General features: G+C 39.6%; 1 protein-coding gene across 3 annotated transcripts in view; it reads right to left on the reverse strand.

The window, feature by feature from the left end:
• Positions 1-21,451, reverse strand: part of Myocd (myocardin) — a 99,977-nt gene that overhangs the window by 43,840 nt on the left and 34,686 nt on the right. The window contains exons 2-6 of one of the 3 annotated variants that reach the window (XM_046420736.2): positions 16,061-16,126; positions 11,463-11,506; positions 6,798-6,853; positions 5,281-5,356; positions 1,215-1,376 (exon numbers count right to left, since the gene is read on the reverse strand). In XM_046420736.2, coding sequence (XP_046276692.1) covers positions 1,215-1,376; positions 5,281-5,296 — 178 coding nt within the window. In that variant the 5' untranslated portion in view covers positions 5,297-5,356; positions 6,798-6,853; positions 11,463-11,506; positions 16,061-16,126. The other 2 variants (XM_046420735.2, XM_058571594.1) reach the window with 2 other exon arrangements.

A 21,451-nucleotide genomic window follows, 5' to 3' on the forward strand; every position in this document is an offset into this window, starting at 1 on the left:
GAGAGGGTGAGGAATAGAGAAAATCACAATGGGATATATAAGTGGGCACCGAGAGAGGAGTCAATTCACTTTCCCAGAGTTGATATTTTCTTTTTGGTTGTTTTTAGTTACACATGAGGGTAGAATCCATTTCGACATAATAATAAAAAGCATAAAATATATCCTGTTCTAATTCAAACCCCAACACCTCTCCTTCCCCTTCCCTTTCCCCACCCCCTGCTCCCTTCCCTCTATTGATCTTTCGGCCATTTACCCACAGTTAAATATTTTTAAATGAATACAGATTCCAAATGTATCCATTTATGTGGCCTCTGAATGCATGAGAGAGAGAGAAATTTCAGAATATGGATAAACCTGATGATAAGTTTCATAACAAACTTAGTTTTTGATTAAAAATGCCCCTTACCTGGAGACAACATATTGAAACAAATATATATTACTAAATAATAGGTACCAGGAGTTCTCACAATTGTTTGTGGGCCTGATTGGAAGAAAGTCAGTCTACCCATATGACTCTTTAGCCCCCCTTTCTCCTTCTACCACTGTTTCCCCAGGTTTCACTTCAAGTCCCCCACATGAATTCATCATTCGAAGGATTTTGGGGTCCACTTGGTGCCAATTGTTTAAGAGGTCTACAAAATGATTTTACTCAGTTTATGACAGCATTAATGTCTATGTCTCTTCCTTGAGTATTGGAACTTTGACCCCATGGAGCACAGCATATTCACATGCACTGTGTAAAAATGAACCTCACTCCCATGAGCCTGGTACGGTTATCTCCATCTTGGTCACTTGGGTAAGCCCCGGCAACACGGCAGCCAAACTGGGCTTGAAATCCAGGTGTTCTGGTTCAGGGCTAGTGCTCTCTCCACTGGACTGGTCCACCCCCTCTTTAAAACAGGGAGTTAAAGAGGACTGTGACCATGGCTCCTAAGCATGCAACCAGGTAAGGGACCTGTTTTGAGGAATACATCCAGTTAGGTTGTCAACCTGTCTGAGTAAAGCAAAGTTGGCCTGCGTTGACTTGACCTTGGAGTGTTTGTGACCGAGTTCCTTCCCCAACCCTAAGAAGAAATGCTCAGGGGCGTATGTTGGGAGAGGACCCTTGGCATGGCTTTTGTCCAGTGAAAGGCCACTACCCCAAAGTCCCTAGCATGTTGAGCTTTAGTTGCCTTTGAGCATCCAGGGATAGGCGTGCGATTTGTTCGAACTACCTTTTATGGCTTCTTTCACAGCAGAATCTACTGGGAGTATGTTCTTCTCCACCAGCTCCAGTGGCCCTGGTCGGAGAGCAATCTTTTCATTGAGATCATCAGCGAGGCGGGCTCTTTTCAACTTCATCTGAACAGTTGGAATGGACCTCTCTGCAGTGGAGGCTGAAGGGTTGAAATGAAAGCGATCACTTTTAGAATCTGATGTCCTTTTTTTTTTTTGGCTTGTGGTTACAAAACATTGTGTCACACTTTGCTCTACCATCCTAATAATTTCTCAATGTAATCATCATCACTTCACAGGGATTAGCACCAAAGACCAGACACTTCCAAATAAAGGCAAATAGTGAGGCACATAGAAAAGTTAGAGAAACTTGCTTCGTGAGGATTTTGTGGAAAGAATATGCAATTTGGCAATTTCTTAAGAAGCAATCCATGGTGTCTATGTGGCCTGCCTGACCCTATGCTACAGGATTTGGATAGTGAATAGCACAGGCTGAACCTGCAGTAAATTTGATCTCTGGTGACAGTTTGTAGTAGTAGTAGAAATATGACTTCTTAGGGGCTTTAGAGTTGTCAATGCTATGATACTGACTGACAGTCAAATGTCCAGTTCGGTTATAACAGAAAAAAATTTTCCTGTGAAACCATGATTTAATCAGAGGGGTGTTAAAAAATTGAATTTATCCAACATGCAGTTTCTCGTCATTTGTAGGTTAAGAAAGGTCATGTAACAGATCCCTAAATCCATCCCTATATGGAAGACATCAGATTTCCTCTTTAGGGTGGGTGCTGACTCATTTCTGTGGAAGAACTTTGAAGGATAACCCAGACAACCTATTGCTTTAATGGGGGAAATGTAAGTCCAGATTCAATAAGAGTTTGCAGCTTTGCTCTCAACTTTGCAAATTTAGAAGATGAGATCAAGACTCCGAGTTCCATTATTCTACCATTATTACCCTACTAAATCTAAACTTTGTGTCACTGACTGATCTAGAATTCTCCATACAGGAGAGGTCTGGGAAGGTCTAATCAGTTGCAATAGACCAGCTTTGTCTAGAAGCTGCATATGCCATAAAGGGAACATCTGTACTACAAACCAAAGAATGAGGATACTAAACCTCACTTTTCCCCAGACCACCCCTTGTGAGACTTCCTGGTTCAGCATATTCTGATCCATTCTGCATATACACCCAGTACTAATTTTCAGCAAGTCCTGTCTTGTATCCTTCCAGAAGCTGATCCTCTCCATCTGGGTCTCTCAAACTGGTTTTCCAAGTCTGCTACAAACTGAATCCCCTCTCTTCCTGACCATTGCTATCCATCCCAAACCTACCACCCCAATGAGCTTTGGCCCTTTTGTACACTCCCATGTCTCACAAAGTCACTCTGTACCTTTGCTTACTTTCTCTCCCCAACCTGAAATTCTTCTATTCTACTCCTCACCATGAGCTTCTCTTTTAGGTCCATGATCAAAGCCTAACTAATTTCTCCTGTTCTAAGTTTTATAATTTTTTTTCCTGTTCCTAATTTTTTCCTGTTCTTTGCTTTATTTCCTCTAGAAATTATGGGCACTGGCCCCTCATCTTATATTGCTGCTTCTGAATTTAGATAATAAAACTCTTGGAGGACCGAACCCATATTTCATCTAACTAATCTTTGGTGCTCCAGGATGCTAATTCCCAATTTCTGTTGGGGAGAAGAGAGAATTCCATGAGAACCACCTGTGACATGTGACATAAACAAGGGACTACTCACAGTCTGATATTTTAACTCAAAACCATAATAATGCAGGGAATAACTCTTGTGTGCTTATGTGTGTGCTGGGGATTGAACTCAGGACCTTGCACATGTTAAGCAAACCTTCTAGTGCTAAGCTACACCCCTAGCCTCAGAAATAACGTATCTTGTGCCTTTTGGTTATAGCATCACTTCCTACTCATTATCATAAATGTAAATAATGCCCAAAAAGCATTCCAAAGAAGTGGCCTCAGAAACACCTCACTCAGAGTTAACGACTTTTAATACTTGGGTGTTTTTCTTAGTTAGTTATATTTATTGTTAGGTTTATATTTTTTTACTCAGACTTTGACTTTAAATGCAGTTTACTTATTTTTTCTTTCCAGGATTTAGCTATAAATACAATTTTGTTTTCTGCTTCTTTGGCTAAACATCTTGTAAGCCTTTTCTCATTAAGTGGTTATTCTTTGAAACCCTTGCTTGGAGTTGGCTATGTGGAATTCATTCATACCATACAGATGATCCACAATTTGTTCGGCTAATTTCCTATTGTTGGACTTTTCACTGTTTTGCCATCTAAAGTAATTCCATGATAACATCACTGTATATAAATCTTTGTAGGTCTGATCTTTTTCTTTAAATAAAATACTAGACATTGTATCATAAGGCCAAAGGGTAGATACATTTTCAAGGACTTTGATACATCTTCTAGAAATGTTGATCTCATTATACTCCCAGCATCCGTGTGTCAAGAATGCACGTATTTCCCATACACTTGCTACAAATAATGTTGATTTTTATTTGCTAACTTTATCATCGAAAATTCTATTATCTCCCTTGAAATGGCATTTCTTGGATTATTTGTACAGCTGCAGTCTTGTGATGACACACAAAATGTTGTCACTGCAAAGAGGAAAAAATTTTGTCACCTCCACCTGAGAGACCTTGGTATCCTTTGGATGCCTCCTCAGGACCAAAACCCTGCAACCCTCAGATCCCTTCCCTTGAGTTTTACATTGTCTTTCTCTCTCTTTCCTACTCTGAAAATAGTTCTATATCTTATAATATCCCACCTGGTCCAGGGTTGGAAAATGGTCAGGCTTGGGAAGCCAGAATGATTCAGACATGATGCCGATTGAAGAACCAAGAGTCACAACTTTCACGATATTTCAAGACTAGCTACCGTCTTGTAAGCAAATCTGCATTCTAGCAAAGGAGGGCTGGTGCAACGTGCATGCTGTTCCCTCAGTTGGCAATGCTTTTCCTCTTTGCTAACTGGCTCCAGCCTTCACATGCCAACTCATCTCCTTGCTCCTCCCCAGAATCCGTTCTGGTTCCTATGACTCTCTTATTCTCTTCTGTGCATCCACAACACTGTGCATTTTCTCTCTTTTCATGCTGGACTGTGAAAGCGGAGTCTTATGTCTACTTTCTCTACCATCCTCTGAGAGCCTTTGAAGGGCAGGAACCTGTGCCTAATTCATCTCTGTACCCAGAAGGTCTGGCAGACAAGCCGGTACCTAGTAGACATTCAATACTTTTGCCTATGGAATAAATATTTGATAGCTAAACTGTCAAAGTGAGAGGAAGGCTCTTTGAAGCTGGGCACCAGTGGTCTAGGAGATTTCCATCCCAGGGAAGACAATCCATGGAGCAGGAGTCAAATCCTCTCTTCCCTTATCCAGCTGTCAGAGTATGGGGAGCAATTATTGGTTTGCCCTGATTCACCTTCCCCAAAATAATAGTGGCACCTTCAAGTGGAACTGGGCCTGCATTGATCAACACTGTTTTTTTTTTTTTTTGTGTGTGTGTGTGTGTGTGTGTGTTGCTGAGGATTGAACGCAGGGCTTTGTGCATGCAAGGCAAGCACGCTACCAACTGAGCCATATTCCCATCCCCAAGTACTGGTATTCTAAGACTATATTTCCCTGTGTACCCAGCAGAGGAGAATCAAACAGTTACCTAGCAGATACAGAAGCAACTAGCGAGCTTCATTCGTTTTCTCAAATGAACAGTGATTCAGATGAATAAAAATTGTCAACACATATTGGATAGTTCCTATGTGCTATATGATTTGTCCAGGCCTTTAGGGTTAGAAAGTGACACAGCTTAGACTGGAAACTAATTATGAAATCTTCCTAACCCATATATATGGCTTTCCCACTTGATTTTTCTACATGGCTTAGAATAACAAAGTTACTAATTGAAACCTCTTTGTATACCTCTCTGTAAGGAAGTTGCAGGTAGCAACTGCATAAGACAAAGAGTTCTGGAAGCATGGCCCACCATTCAGTGGCCGTCTCTTAAGTTTGATTTCACCTAGCCTTACCTTGGAGTATGTGCATAGTAACCAAGTCGGCACGGTTGGATCTGTTTCTGCCCTTGCGTTTCAAGGAATCTTCAGTCTGTAGACCATGAACAAGGAGAATCACTTAGTTTTAATTCTTGAAAAGTTCAAAGAGTAAAAGTACTTTTTAATGACAAATGGAAAAATGCAAATATCCCTGGTCTCCCATGTTTGGATGGAAAAAAAAAAAAAACACTTCCAAAGTCCCCTCCAGGAATTTTACCTTAGGGAAATAATAGAGAGGTCAAAAGCTTAGGCCCATGTCAGGGATCAGATAGGTTACACATTAATAAAATATTTATATAACCATGGATGATATCAAGCTGCTTCTATTATAATCCATTCTGAACTATTGCCTGTTGAAATGGTCACAAAATTAACTAAGGTCAGCGATGAAACATTGTGTAAATCCATCTGCGATCATGACAACTTATGGCCTTTTTGCAAGTTTTTTGGTGACTTAGCTCTTAAAACATGGAGAAATGTAGATTCAGACTTTGGAAGGCATTTAGGGACAGCTAATTTGCTGCTTCCCCTTGTCTTCTGGATCGTAAAGCTGTCGGGGGATGACACAGGCTGTGGTAAGACCAATGAGGATCCCAAGCCTCTGATCCCTAGGCTCTTATCTTACTATATTGGGATCTCCTCTTGGGTCCCTGAGAAGGGCCTGGGGGTTTCTGCAGTTCTGATAAAAGACAGTCTGGTGTTCTTTGTTATTCTCCAGGTAGTGGGAATCACAGCCACTCATGAGCAACTTTGAAGAATTGCAAAGTCCTGTTCTTCCTGTGTGTCCACTGATAAGTCACAAGGCTAAAACTCTCAGGCAAAAAGACAGATACCCCCTCAGCCTTTCCTTCTCACTCAAAGTGCTGATGGTTGCTAAATAGTATTTGTATCATTGATAAATTCAGGTTGCAGAGATTTATTATGAAGGTATGACAGAATATGTCAATTTTTCTCCCTTCAAATGCAAAACAAAAACAAAAAAAACCCCAAACAATCCCCCCCTCCCAAACAAAAAAACCTCCAACTCCAGAAAACTCTGGAAGGAAAATAAATATAATTCCCTTTGTCTTTCTTTAAGTAGCTGCAGATAAATTCTGTATTTTCACACCTTGACTTAAATCTAATCATTGAATTGGATTTGAGAAAAATCTTTTTGTTGCTAAGAAAGGACCATAATAGAAGGTAAAAAAGCTTGCAAATCAACCTTACTTCCCTTTCTAAAGTCTTTTTGACCTCTGATGTATCCTTGCTGTGATCCTTTTCAACATTAGAAAGATTGAGGACATCTTTATAACAAAACAGCAGTTGCAAAACTCCTAGTTGATCTCATTTCCACAGTCACAGGACAAAGATTTCTTATAGTGTCAGGGCAGGAAACTGGCCAACTGATGGAGTTCTTTGTAGAAATTCTACATGCTTCAGCCCAAACTGTGGCCTTTAGAGATCTATAACCTATGGTTTAAGTTCACGAAAGACAGTTTGCAAAAAATTACCTTGTCACTATCCAAATTTTTTCTTGGCTCATGGAATTCAGTTGGACTTTTCAGTGCTGAAACAGAAAGATAAAGACATGAGCAAAGGCTGGCCTCGGGATACTGGTCAGTGACACAGGGTTTGCTGGTGTGCTTGCTGAGCTAGGCAGAGTCTGGAAGTGGTCGCCATTATTAGGCCACAAGCAAGAGAAATGTCTGGAGGATGGCCGCTGCCCGGAAGCCACAGGAGACAGAGGAAGGTGGAATTCAGGCCTAAGTCAAGAAGAGCAGCAGAGGCAGAATGTGCAACAGAAGAGGAGTGGAGGCAGGACATTCCAAGCTCCTGAAGAGACAGAGGCACCAGAAGTAACCTTGGTTTAAGGGAGGAGTTAGACAGGTAACTAATACCTTCTCTGACTTTGTTCTGCCCTTGAATTCCAAAGAGTGAGTTGACAAGTTGTGATCTGGGAGGGTGTGGTGTGTATTGTCGGAAGAGACTGTACTTTGGACCAAGTGACTGGTTGGTCATGGACATGCAATCAAGGCATTGGGTGTGAAGCAGAGAATCAGACTTGGAAGGGACCTTGGAGATAGAGAAGTCCATCTCCAACCCTGCATGGTTTGGGGAAAATGAGGTCCACAGATATGGATTGACTTGCTCAGGTCACAAAGTTAGGGCTTAGGGCCTAGGTCCTCTGATAACCCTAATCTTTTACAGGGTGTGAAAATTCACATTATTACCAACTAGTAGACACTAGAGTGCTAGTTAGTCATATAAAAACACATGGTAGTTGTAAACCACCAGGACCAAGTGCCACCTTCACTCTGTCCTCTGCCTCCTCCCCATTTCTCTTTTGTGATGATTCATTAAACCCTTTGAATGTAGCAGAGTCCTAGAACAACCCTCAGCAAAATTCTGCATTTTGTATTGGTTTTTCGGGTCCCCTGGAGCAATCTCATTGGGAGCTACGATCACTTTTCATTATAAATGATGAGGTTGCTCAGAGAGTAGGGCATTGCATTGATGTTTTTTGTACTTTAAGTATGGGTAAATTGATGATTCCCATGATTCAGAGTTCTCTGATCACTCTAATGGATGTCCACTCAGGCCATGAAGTATGCTTCTAAATCTTGGCCAGAATAAAAATTAGGTTTCTGGCCAAATTAGCACTTGGGGTCATAAGTGTGTGTATGCATGCATATGTGTGCATGTGTGTGTGCATGTGTGTGCATGTGTATATGTGTGTGGGTGGTGTATGCATGCATACATGCCTCTTTCAGCCCTTAAGACCATGCTAAATCTGCACATGATTTCAGCAAGGCTTGTTGGATATTAAGCAGATGTCGTATGGTCATGGTGGGCATCATAACAGTGGATGGACATATTATTATTCTCTATTTGGAACACTGTTTAGGAAGTTAGTGTCATGCTGTCAATCAATCTTCTTGCTTCACTCCAATATTGACAATGTTGAGCAGAAAGTCATGTAAAATATTTCCAGCTGGCTGGAGTGTGCCCAGTCGAGTTGACAGGCACTCTTCTCACTTGGACCAGAGATTAAGCAAAAAAACCAATATTTTGTTTGAACATCATATCTTTCACTGACCTGGAAACTGATTTTCCAGATGTTGTTTTCACTCTTAAATTGGGCTTCTCGGTCACACCTGCTGCTATGTAAATGATCCTTTGTCCACATTTCTTCCCAGTTAGTGACTTTGAGAAGTAAATGTGCAACTCCACTCTGTGGCTTGTGGCATTTTTCTTTGGTCTGGGGTTGGGCTCCGACCTTTTTCTGGCATTTGACAACAGGTGGAATTTGTAGCAAGGGTGTCTTGAAGAGTGAGTCTGTTTTCTCTCAAAGCAACCAGATCACAGAAAGTCTGCTTGAGGTCCAGTGGACACCTGTGAGCCTATGCAACCTGCATCAGTTGGTCTTCACCTCTGTCCTATTACCTGGTGTCATTTAATTAAGTATTACATATTGGCGAGGCTTAATTACTTTCAAGTGATCTTAGAATTGATCTTTATGAAGTGGTCAAAAAGAACAAAGCATCCTTTCCCTAAAGAAACTCCCCCCCCCCCAAAAAAAAAGAACAGTATGAACTTATCTTGACATGTCTCTTACATTCCAAGCACAATTGTTTCTAATTGAGCTTGGGACGTAGGAGGAATTTATCTGGTTCTCTTATCCCCTTGACTCTTCAATTCTCATTAGTGGAGCTTATTTATTTTTTTCCTAAGAAACACTGGATTTCCTGAAACTTAGCTTTGTAGAGCTAAAAACTCGTTACTTCTTTGATGCTAATAACTCCCCTGTGAAATGATTCATAGGGTCCAGTTTTCTGATGCCAGGAGCACAAAGTTCTTCTAGAATCTTCTATAGGATGGGAAGCTACGTCCATTTAGCAAGGTCTTGGGAAGAATACAAAAGAGATACTTACATTGCTTTTACCAAATGTTCTTCTCCTCACAGCTGGGGGTGGGGTGGGGGTGAATTCAGCCCTTAAACTTAAGAGGGGTACTGGGCCCCATGAAAAATTCCCCTACAATGGCCCCGGGGTTGAGTTTTGCCTTCTCTGTGACTCCAGAGAATGTGGGCTTTAGCCATCTCCCCTGCGGGCCCACAAAAATCATAATGCATCCCCCCTCCACCCTGGTTGATTTTTTTTTTTTTTTTTGGAAAATACACAAAGGACCACTTCTGCTGCCAACCCCGAGAGTATCAAATGGCAAAATTTTGTATTTAAAGGACATTGACATTTAAGATCGAAAAGGAATTTGGATTCCTAAATTAAAAAAATAAGTCCATGTGATTTTGAATTAAAATATGGTTATAAATCCAGTCAGCCACACATCTGACGCGTTCCCCCTGGAGGAAGATTAATCGCTTCTCACAGGGGAATTCATGTTCTCGCCTTAGAGTTTGGTTGCCGGCTATTCCTATTTCGGTCCCTGAAGCTCCAGCTAATTTGGGTCAGCTGTGTGTATAAACATTTGCTTACTTAGAACTCAGAAAACGATCTGGAGATAAGAACGAGCCTCTTGCAGTCCTCTTTGCACCAGTCAAACCTCTCACTTCCAGCAAGATTCCAGACAATGGAGAAAATAGGCCTCCGAGAACTTATCGAAGGCAGAGGCCTGACTCGTCTGAACTGGGCAGGATGTGGTGTTGGACTGCAGCTCTGGCACCACAGGGAGTGTTGTGGCAGAGCTGGACTTCTCTCAAGGGAACCTCTCACTACCAGGCTCAGGGAGAACTCAGCTTCATGGGTACAAAGGATAAGAACCCAGGGACAGAATCAAAGAGCCCCAACAACTAAAGCCATGTTTCCCAAAGTGTGGCTCCTGGGTTACATCCTCAGCATCAACTTGGAACCTGCTAGAAAGTCCAATTCTTGAGCCCCACGCCAGAACTACAGCATCAGAGATGGGGGAGGATGGGACCTAGGGATCTGTTGATCGGTCCTCCAGGTGATTTTAATGCACAGGTTTAAGAAACATTGCTATGGAGTTTGTAAGGCCAGTGGGTCCTGATCTAGGGTCCTTGGGAATCTGAGTTCAAAAAAGGAGCGATAGATTGCTAGGATTGATTTTCAGTATTTCAAAAGGTTGAAGGAAAAGGGTATGTCTATCCGGAGAAAGGATGCTCGGCTAACCAAATTGTCATTTTTTCATTGCCTCTGTCTGGAATCATAGAAATATAGCTTGGAAATGGTTGTTTTCATCAAAAAGCATTGGATGATAAGTGTATATGCTGTTAACAAATAAAAGCAAACATATGGATTAATAATTAATGTATGTGGGGTTTTTGAGGAAAGACACAACTATTTCGTACATAATACCTATGGCAGTTTAGGTGTATAATTAAAGAAGTTCTGGGTGCCATCAGATTTGGGAACCCTCTATTTGATCTCTGTCCTTTTCTTATCTATTCTTGGTATAACCTTGAACTAGTCCAATTAGCTTCCTGTGCTGTTTCCCACTTATAAAACAAACTAAGTAATGCTTATTTGCTCTCTGCTTTCCTTTTAAAGACAGACTGGATCATGAGTACTTTCTTTTTTAGCAATTTGGATATATGCTATACACAAGTGATAACACTTTGGAAATTATATTCTCTTTTTAGGTTGGTGATAAATTGCTTATTCGGTACCCAAATTATACTCTTAGGGGTCTGGAAACAGTGCATTTTTCTAATGTAGCTTTGTAATATTTAAGACCTGGCTTTTACAGTTGTGGAATTTGATGCAACATGCGTGAATACTTTGGAATTTTTCCGAAAAAGGATACAAAGACGAATTCAAAATGTGTCTGCAATGACTGGTTTTGTAGTTTCTAGGGATCAGGGAATAGAGACATGGGGGTGGGAGGTGGGACTGTTGACCCAAATGGGATTGCCATGAAAATCCAGGGCACCTTTCCTGTCTCTGAAGTTGAGATGTTAGAAAGAAGGGAAGAGGCAGACAGATTAATCCCCTCGTGCCGTGTTCTGCTCAGACAGCCAACAGTGTGTGGTAGGGTGCTGTGGGGAGAAGCCAAGTCAAATGAATGCACTGAGAAAAGGAAGAGAGACTTTGTCCAGTCCACTTCTCAAAACTATGGTGAAGCTGCATGGGGCGCGGGAGCAGGGATTGCCCCGGTCATTCTTCTTGCTACCAGGAAGGTCACAGAATTCGGGGATTTACCAAGGCTTTGCAGTAAGTATGTGGCTGCTGTAGCTTGGATTAGTCTGCAAAAAAAATAAAGGCAGCACCATTCATAGACAGCTCATTGTATCTTGAAATTCATTGACATTGATCAGATCATGGAATCAAGCTGCCCAGACGATTCATTCATGTCAGTGACAGCTTTCTCTGACACTCTAGGGACAGATAGCACCCTGTCTGGGATGTACGTCCTCTGGCATCTGTTTTACTTCCTCTACTCTCATCTTCTGTTTTCAAGCTTTTCTTCCTGTTTCACTTGGGTTCAACCCCATTAGACTCTCTTTAGTTGCAGAGAGGGAGAGGAAAATGTATGATATTTTCTTTCTTTCAATCCTCCTATGACCACGCTCCCGTATGGACATAAAGTTGTTCAAAATTGTTACAGGGGACAATTAAATAGGAGTGCTTGGGGCCCCTTCTAGACACAGGAATGTGTCTGATTCCTCTGGGTGAGTGTTCCCCAGAGCCTTTCACATAGCAGATGGCTATTAAATATTTCCTGAATTGCTCTGTGGCCATTTTATAGAGTGTAATCATGGGACTGGTTGACCTTCTACACTAAGGCTTTGGAATAGATTGGAATGAAACGTGTCACTGAGGATTCTACCCAGTAGAGTGATGCTCAGGGTAAAGAATTGTAGGGAAAAAAATATGCACCAGAGAACTACAAGGGGAAGAAGTTAGCTTTGTCCTAGAACCATGAGAAGGCACAGGGCTTTGAGGCCCTCTTGCAGCCTGAAACCTGGTAGGGAGGGACAATGAAGTCATTTCCTTTGAGTTCTAATAACCGTGGGAAATTAGGCAATTCAAAATCTCCATTTTGAGATTCAGAGGTTTTGGAAAGAAATTCAAATGATAAATCTTTAAAGTAATATTTCTAAGTTCACTTTGAGAAGGTATTTCGCCAAGATATCATGACTATTTAAAAAACTAAACAGCACAGCTGGTATTACAAATGTGAGAGCAATCTGAGGATATGGCTGAGACCCACACTTCTGACCCAAGAATCCTATTCTTACTGCTCAAAGTTGTTCGAGGGGTTCTACAGTGACCTTAGAACCCTGTCCCTCTTGACTTTTAGTCAAGAGATGATGCCTTTAAGTTCATTCAAAGCACCTGAAGAGGGGAAATCCTAAACTCATAACTCATACCAACAAGAACAAAGTGATTACTTAAGAGATATAGGGGATTATAAAACATGGTTTGTGGCTGGGGGCTGGGGGACTGCTTTTTTACTGATCAGCAACCTTAAAATCTGCAGGATGCATAGCTAGGAAGAGGGAAAGAGGAGAATTTCAACCCTGCTGGACCAGTTGCACCCATCGACTAGGAAATATACGTGGTTTAGCTCTGTAGAGTAAGTGGGAGAGAAATCTTAAAATTGAATCAGCATCTCCCGAGTGCAACTCAAGTGAGATCTGCCACAGAACTAAGTCAGTGGAGTTTTTCATTGGATGTTGGTCATAGCAAAGCATAGATAATCCTGTGGAACCTGACGCCATTTCATTAAAATCATGGGCTTATCCTTGGCATATGCACACCTTGTTTTTAATTTGTCAAATTCCAACTGAATTTTTTTTTATGACAAAAATGTAAGTAAGTGCTTTTAAGAGTCAAGTGATTCCTTCTGAACTTTGAGAAAATAGGCTTACATGGGGATTGGGAGACCCAGATTCTGGCCTTTTCTCTGATGCATTACAAGGGGGCTGCATTTTTTGTTTGTTTTTTTGCAAAGGACAAACTCTGAAGATTTAACCTGATGTAAAATGTGAGACCAATTCTACCCAAGGATGGCCGGTATTTCTGCTGACCAGCTCAAGAGCACTGCTGTGTGTTAGCGGTCTAAGAATAGTCAATTCACTTGGCTCTTCGTTTTGGATTTAGGAAATTTATGATAAGTTTTAAAAATTTAAGGGAGGATTGGAATTATTTCAAATTTCATGAGCAAAGTGAGCTCTTATGAAAAATCTTATTTTGCATGCATTTAAATTCTCATAAATTAAAAACTACAGAAAATGGGATCACATTGGACCTGCCTTTGAGACAGCTGGAAAATTCTCTTGGGTATCCTCAACCTCAATTTCATGAACATTAAAGACAAATAAGGATTTGACTAGGTTAGTGTTTTTCAACTTCTATTCTGAACAGAAGCAGCAATTGTGTGAGGATTCTCATGGGGCTTCTGGAAGGAATAAAAAGAGGCCCAGGAAAGGAGGCAGGGGCCCCACCACTGTCTCAGCCATTATGCGTGTACACACACACACACACACATATGTGCATATGTGCATATGTGTATATATTATTTTAATAAATAAAAAATTAAAAATCTTAGACAAAAGATTTTTGAGGACCATTAGTTTTTCTTCTATCCTTTCTCCTTTGTTTCAAAAAATTCATATAATAGGGATAAAGAAATAAAAATAGCCCTCTGTGGAGCTTAATGAGCTCCACATTGAATTACACTTGTGTGTTCCTTGTCATCGTAACTCCTAACATCCTGAACTTCTCTGGAGGATCACGTTGCTCAGGATCATTGTCCCTCTGGTACCTGCTTCAGGACCCTGCACCTCACCTGGTTTATACTAAAATTTGTGGCCTTAGATTGAAGTGAAACGACCCTGAGACTCTGTCACTCTTTCCTTCCCCTGATTGCTTGCATTTACCCATGAACTCCACAGCTCTGCCTTGCGTGCGCATGGCATGTTTAATCTCAGATCGGACTGAAGAAGCTACCCATGGGCAAGTGAAGAGCCTCATCTGACTTGAGCTTGCTGAGTAGAACTAAGTAGAAAAGGTCAGCTCAGGCAGAGCTTGCCATGTGTGCCAGATCTGGCTTGCACACTTTTCCAGAGCAGAATCCATACCCTCGACCCATCTGACAGACTCTACACCTTAGAAGGCTGGTTGAGAAGAGGCGATCGGAAACTATGGATAACCTTTAGCATTTGGTTGAATTAATTTTTAAATTTTTTTTTTTTTGCAGAACTGTTCCCCTCCACCTCAGAAATTATCTTCATGATGAAATGGACTATGGATGAAGAATTTCTGTTAAGTAGCATTTTGCTAATGTCTATACTCTTTGATTATGGAAATCCTGGAGAACAGAATTTGCATCGACATTGGACTCAACTACACAAACAGAAGCTTGATTTCCACAACTGACTTGAGAAGTGTTATTTAAAAATACATTGTAGGGTTAATTGCTGTTAATCTTGGTTGTTTCTATGGATTCCCAGATTTAACCTCAAAACCAAAACAACACAACAACAACAACAACAACTTCAACAACAAAAACCTCAATGTTTATTCTCATCCCAGCAAGACCCAGGCTCAGAGTATTCAAGCACATGGGTTGAAAGTTTTTAAATAATTTGTGAACAACTTAGCTGCTTCATTCGCCTCTCCAGAATTAAGAGGAAAGGAACATCAGTGAAGACAGAGATTATCAGCTTTGAGTGAAACTATATTTACCTGACCGGAGGTCTGTCTGCAGGTCCTTGGTTTCCCTCTGTCTTTAGCACCTCCACAAGAGGGCTGACCAAGATGAAATAGACCACACATGGATTTCCTTTCTTTGGTTACTTTTTGCTGCTGTAACTGTTGCTGAAACAACCTTGAATTCACAAGGGAGCTGTTTCCAGCAGACCACTAAAAATGTGGCTCTGTTGGAAGGTCACCGACCATTGAATTTTTAGTGCTACTCTGGCTCTGAAGCAGAGTAAACTTCACAAGACTTCAGGATCACTAACCACAGGACAATCTTTCAAGGGCAAGTTTGTTCCTTACAAAATGCTGAATAGTCATGTTAGTATTATAGAGGGAACTGAATTTCTCCAAGTGTTATGAATCTTAATCTTTAAATTGTATTGGGGAGGAAGTTAGTATGATCAGAGCACTTTGAAGGTGATTCCATTCATCCGTGACTGGAATCCTGTGATTCCATTCATCTGGGGCATTCTTCTCCCAGTTTCCAAAGTTAACCAAGGATTAGCTTTAGTAGCTAGATTGATAGAACATTTCAAATGTATCTTTCAAAATGGTATGAGAATCTTTCTTCTTTGATCCAGAAATATGGCCAATAATTCAATATTAATCAATACATATTAATTAATAATTAAGTAATTTGATGGTCCTTTGAGCTAGACCGGTATTGCTACTCAGTCTTCCAGAAAGGAAAATAATTGACCATACCCAATTAATGGTAGACTCAAATATTCCAGAACTAAAATAAGGGGTGAGAATAAACATTATGGGACTGACCCTTCTGGAAAGAATATTTATAATGCCCAATATTAAAAGTAGGAAAGGAGTGAGGATGACCATAGTGAATTGTTTACCTAAGAAGAAACTCATGTCGGAATTTTAGGCACAATCTGTACGGTTAAAGGGAGCCCCTTGTGGGTGAGTGGCAGGTGGGGCAAGGCATCCCACACCTAGATTTCTGCTGACACAGTTTCTATAAGGCTCTCGGGTGATCAATTCATTGGCTTACATTAAATGACCTCTGAGGTGCTTTCCAGCTGCGAAATGGCAAGGTCCGATGGACATAGAAATAAGTAAGAGCTGTGGGTACTCACGTGGTATGAGGCCTTGGTTAGCCAGCTGCTCCTGGGTCCTTCTCTGTTGAAGTCGTAACTGTAAAACTTAGAAAAGGAAGTGCTAGTTTGTGAGTTGGGCTAAAGATATTTCCCATCCACTTTATACTTTAATCATACTTTCGTAGCCTGTGTCATTTTTATTTCCAGAACAGTTTGGAAAAGTATCGTGCAGTACATTTTCATTTCTGTCATACACGCAGAGAAAGAAGACTGAGAGGAGTTGAGTGGTGGCAAGGTTTTACAGGAAGCTGGTAACAATCTAGGATTGGAATACTCTTCTCTTTTAATTTATTTATTTTTATTGGTACATTGGGATTATACAAAACAATGGGGTTCATTACGCTATATTTATACATGCAAGTAATTTGATCAAATTTGTACCCTATCGGTCACAAGGCTTCAGTATCACTAACCACAGAACAATCTTTCAAGGGCAAATTTGATCAGTCTCATTCCCCAGGATCTTCCCTCCTCCCTCCCTGGTTCCTCTTGTTCTACTCTTCTGATCTCCCTTCTATTTGATTATTCATTATAGTTATGGATATCATGATCATGGTGACATTTGGTAGACTTTTGTTTAAAAGTGAATTTTTCTTTAAAAGTGAATATTATCTTTCCAGCAGGGCACATCCCCTCTATCTACTACACCCAGTGACGAGTAGCATCAAATTCTGCTTGAATGGCAGCCTGTGATTTCGAAAGGGGAGACGGGGTGAAAAAATCACAGGCTCCGGCGTCTCGCCTGGGCTCAAGTCCGTTCTTTATCCACTGAACTGGTGTGTAGCCCTGGACATGTTCCTTAACCTCTTTGATCCTCAGTTTTCTCATCAGTAAATGAGGAAAAGCAATGCCTACCTTGCAGGGCTGCTATAACATTTGATAAAACAAAGGTATGCATATTGCTTAGCAGAGTGCCTGGCACCAATAATGCCATCAATAACTGATAGTATTATGAGATCTTGGGATTCTTTGTGGAATTCAAAACAGGACTATCAGAGTTATTTGCTTAGAAAAAAATAAAACGATCCAAACTCTATATTCAATAATATATATATATATATATATATTATATATAGAATCTATTTGTACTATAGATATATAACATGTATCTCTATATTGCATAGTATCTCTACAGTACAAATAGATTGTATATATCATATACATGCCTATAGATAGAAAGCATTAAATAGCATTGAATCATTCAATTGTAAGTGTGGTATTTCCAATTATCTCTGTTCTTCACTCAAACACATTCCCTGTCTTTCAAACACATTTTATCTTTGGACATTCCACCTCTGTCTCATGGATATTCCATTTTCTCAGGGAGATGCTGAGTTTGCCATCTTGGTTCCTGGGTTTAAGGTGCTCAGCGTAAGGAAGCAAAGAGCAAAGGTTTGCAAAGAGGAGATCAGTTTAGTCAAGACTACAGTGGAAAGGGAAAACACCTCTTTTGCAAAGGGGAAGTTGGAATGGAGGAAGGGGGGAGAAAGAGAAAAGGCTATGTGAGTTTTAAGTTGACTTAGGATTTCAGAATGAGATTTCAAAGCAAATCTAGTCAAAAGGGAAAATGAAAGTTAGTTAGTGGAGAAGGACATTTTAAAAAGAGTGAGTTGTTTTGGGGGGGCTGGGGATGTGGCTCAAGCGGTAGCGTGCTCGCCTGGCATGCGTGTGGCCCGGGTTCGATCCTCAGCACCACATACAAACAAAGATGTTGTGTCCACCGATAACTAAAAAATAAATATTAAAAATTCTCTCTCTCTCTCCCTCTCTCTTTAAAAAAAAAAAAAGAGTGAGTTTTGAACTGGAGTCTTTATCAACCTCCTACTGGGACTGACCACTCTTATCTGAATTGCTTTGAATTAAATACAGTTGCTAGACTCTGCTTTGTTAAGTAAGTAAGCGCCGTAAGGCTCCATGTTAGGGTAGGATCACAGAGAAAACAGAATTATTTAAACTTCTGAGCCAATGAAACTGATATGATAGGTTTATTGTTTAAGTTTCCCATTGGACCAACCCTCCCACAAATAAAAATTGTAGATTATGAACAAACTACAAAGAATACTACCTAAGGATTCCAAATAATAAACAAAATCAGGCCAACTACAGAGAGGAACCAAGACTTGGGAGAATTGGCTTGAGTGGAGGCCTGAGTTTCTTATTTTGTGGGAACTTTGTCCTGAGAGTGATCTGCCGTCATGATGCAGCAGGTCACAGGCAACTAAACCTTCAAACACAAAACAAAACTACAAATCTTTCTGGTCAAGAAAGAAATCAGAGAAAAATGGCCAGACACCTATGCCAGAGAGTGACGGGGAAAACAAGCAAGGGAAAGAGCTGGAGAGACAAAGGGGTCCTCGGACTGTTTTGGACTCCCACAAGTTTCAGATTGATTTCTTAATAAAGATTTCATGGACCAGGCTCATAGGAGCCCAGCAAAGGATGAAACTTAGAGTTGATATTTGAGCCTCTGTACACATAGAATCTACCTGAACTAATTGTCTGTTGAAACAAACAAACGAAAAAAAAAATCAGTCTTCTACAGAGGATTGTAATAAAATTCCAGATGATATAAGACTCACCACGATGTCCAGGATAAAATCCAAAATTATTCTGTACACAAAGAACCAGGCCATTGTGGCCCATTCTGAATGAAAAAAGCAAAACAATAACAACCACCAAAAACCAAAAATGACAACTCCGGATCAGATTTCAATCTTGCTATATGACTTAGCTGTTGGAGTTATTAGAAAGGACTTCCACGTGGTTATTTTCAACTATGGTCAATGAAATAACAGAAAATATTCTTGAAATGAATAAAAAGAGAAATCTTAGCAGCAAAATAGAACACATAAAAAAGAAAATGGAAATGTTAAGGATTAATATCTTTATTAATTTAATTAATAAGTAGAATATCTAAAATAAAAATATATACTGAAATGACTTAATAGATTGGTGAATATCAAAGGACTGGGTGAATATAAGCAAGGTTTTGTCAAATTGAAGAGGAAATGGGGAAAAAGATGGGAGACATGGACAGACTTTCAAGGACCTGTGTAATAATATAAAAAGGTTCAATGTTGGGTAATCAAAGTTCTAGAAGAAGAGCGGAGAAGAAATAAAAGCCCCAAACTCCCCACATTTGGTGAAAGAAATAAATTTGCAGACTCAAAAAAAAAAATCAATTAACTTTAGACATATTCACAGAAAACCACTTAGATATATAATAATCCAATGGTAGAAAACCAAAGATAAAGAAAGAATCTTGAAACCAACACTTCACACAAAAGGAAATGTTGCTTTGAATAATCACAGGCTTCTCATTAGATGCTCAGGAAGTCAGAAGAGGAAAACAACAACAACAACAACAACAACAACAAAAAGAAACAAAAACCTCAAACAGAAAAATCTTTATGAAGATAAAATAAACATGCGTTCAGGTAAAGGAAAATGAAATAATCTGTTGCCAACTGACTTCACTATGAGAAATGCTTAAGGAAATTCTTCGGGTTGAGGAGAAATGATGATAGAAGGAAACCTGGATATTCAGAGGTAAAGAATAGCTGGTAACTACCTGGATAAAGATGGAAGATTTATCTTTTTTTCCTAATTTGATTAAAAAATATGACTGTTTAAAGAAAAAAAAATAACATCGTCTTGGCGTATCTTCAAGCCACACAGATGTTTATAGAGGCTTTGAAATGGTTTGGATCTTGAATGTCTCCAGAAAGTCCCTGTGTTAAAGGCTTGGTCCTTAGATGATGATACTGTTGGGAAGTGGCAGAACTTTCAAAAGATGGAGTCTAGTGAAAGGAAGTTAGTCATTGGGGACAGACCCTTGAAGGGGATATTGGGACCTTGTTGCTCAGTTGCCATGAGGGGAGCAGACACCTCTGCTACATGCTTCTGCCATGACATGCTTTCTTACCACATACCCCAAGCCACAGGGAAGATGAATTGGAACCCCAGAAACTCTGAGCCAAAAATAAGCCTTTCTTCCTTATAAGTTGATTACCTTAGGTATTTTGTTACAGAGACAGGAAGCTGCAAAATTTCTATAAATTTCTTTAATGCAGTGTTATAACATCAACTACAAAGCTGTAATGACACATATTGTAATCCCTAGAGCATCTTTTTAAAAAAGCAAAAAGAACTGTATTTTTTTAAAAAATCAACAAATTAAAATGGAATGCTAAAAATATTAAAATAATCCAAAAGAAAGCGAGAAAGTGGGGATATAAGAACAAAAAGTAGAGGGATATACAGAAAGCAAATCATAAAATGGTAGATTTAAATCCCATTACATTAATAATTATATTTTAATAGTGAAACACTCAAAAGACAGAGATTATCAGAAGGGGTTTTTAGAAAACAATATTCAATTACATATTGTCTCAAAGGACAAATTTTGTATATAAGGATACAGAATAAAAGTAATTAGGAAAAAAAGAGGGGATTTCATGAAAATAGGAGAGAGACCTGTAGAGTAGAGGAAGGGGATTAGGAGAAGTACTAAGGAATAAAATTGACCAAATTATGTTATGTGCATGTTCAAACATACAACAATAAATCCCACTATTATGCATAGGCATAATGCACCTTTAAAAATTTTTTAAAAGTAAATTTTTTAAAAAAAGGATGTTCCTCTCAAACAGTAAGCGCAAGAAATCTGGACTGACTCAATCAATATCAGATGAACTGGACTTCAATTCAGAGTATTTTCAAATATGAAGTATGAATCCAGTAAGAAAGATTTAAAATAAAAGTTGACAAAATTAAAGGAATATATAGACAACTTCAAAGTCATAGTAGGAGATTTTGAGACTTTTCAACATTTGATAGAACTAGATAAAAAAATCACTAATGGCACAGAGAATTTGAGAAATATGAACCATCTTTTCTTTATTGATTTATCTCAGTTTAGTTCTAGAGCACTACCCCAAACAAATGCAGAATAAACACTTTTCAAGTTCATGTATATTTACAAAAAGTATATTTCCTAAGATGGATGCATAAGGCAAGTTTCAGTAACTTAAAAAGGATTAAATTCATTAGACTATGTTCTTTGATCTCATTGGAATTAATCAGCAACCAAAAGCAATATGTAATTAAGAAAAATATTTGGCAATTCGCTTCTAAATAATTCATAGGTCAAAGAAAAATTCACAGGGGACATCAAGAATACTTGAACAGGACGATCATGAATAGGTAAAACATTACATTTTATGGGATCCAGTTAATGCCACAGTTACAGGGAAACTTAGAATTTTATATGGTTATATTGGGAAAAGAAAGAGGGTTAACAATCAATGACCTAAGATTTTTACCTTCAGAAGACAAAAGGAAGTATGCTCAAAGTAAATATAAGTTGAA

This window comes from Marmota monax, unplaced genomic scaffold, assembly GCF_021218885.2.
Source record: "Marmota monax isolate L192 unplaced genomic scaffold, Marmota_monax_Labrador192_F-V1.1 WCK01_AAM20220418_F8-fsc00274, whole genome shotgun sequence".
Lineage (NCBI taxonomy): Eukaryota > Metazoa > Chordata > Mammalia > Rodentia > Sciuridae > Marmota > Marmota monax.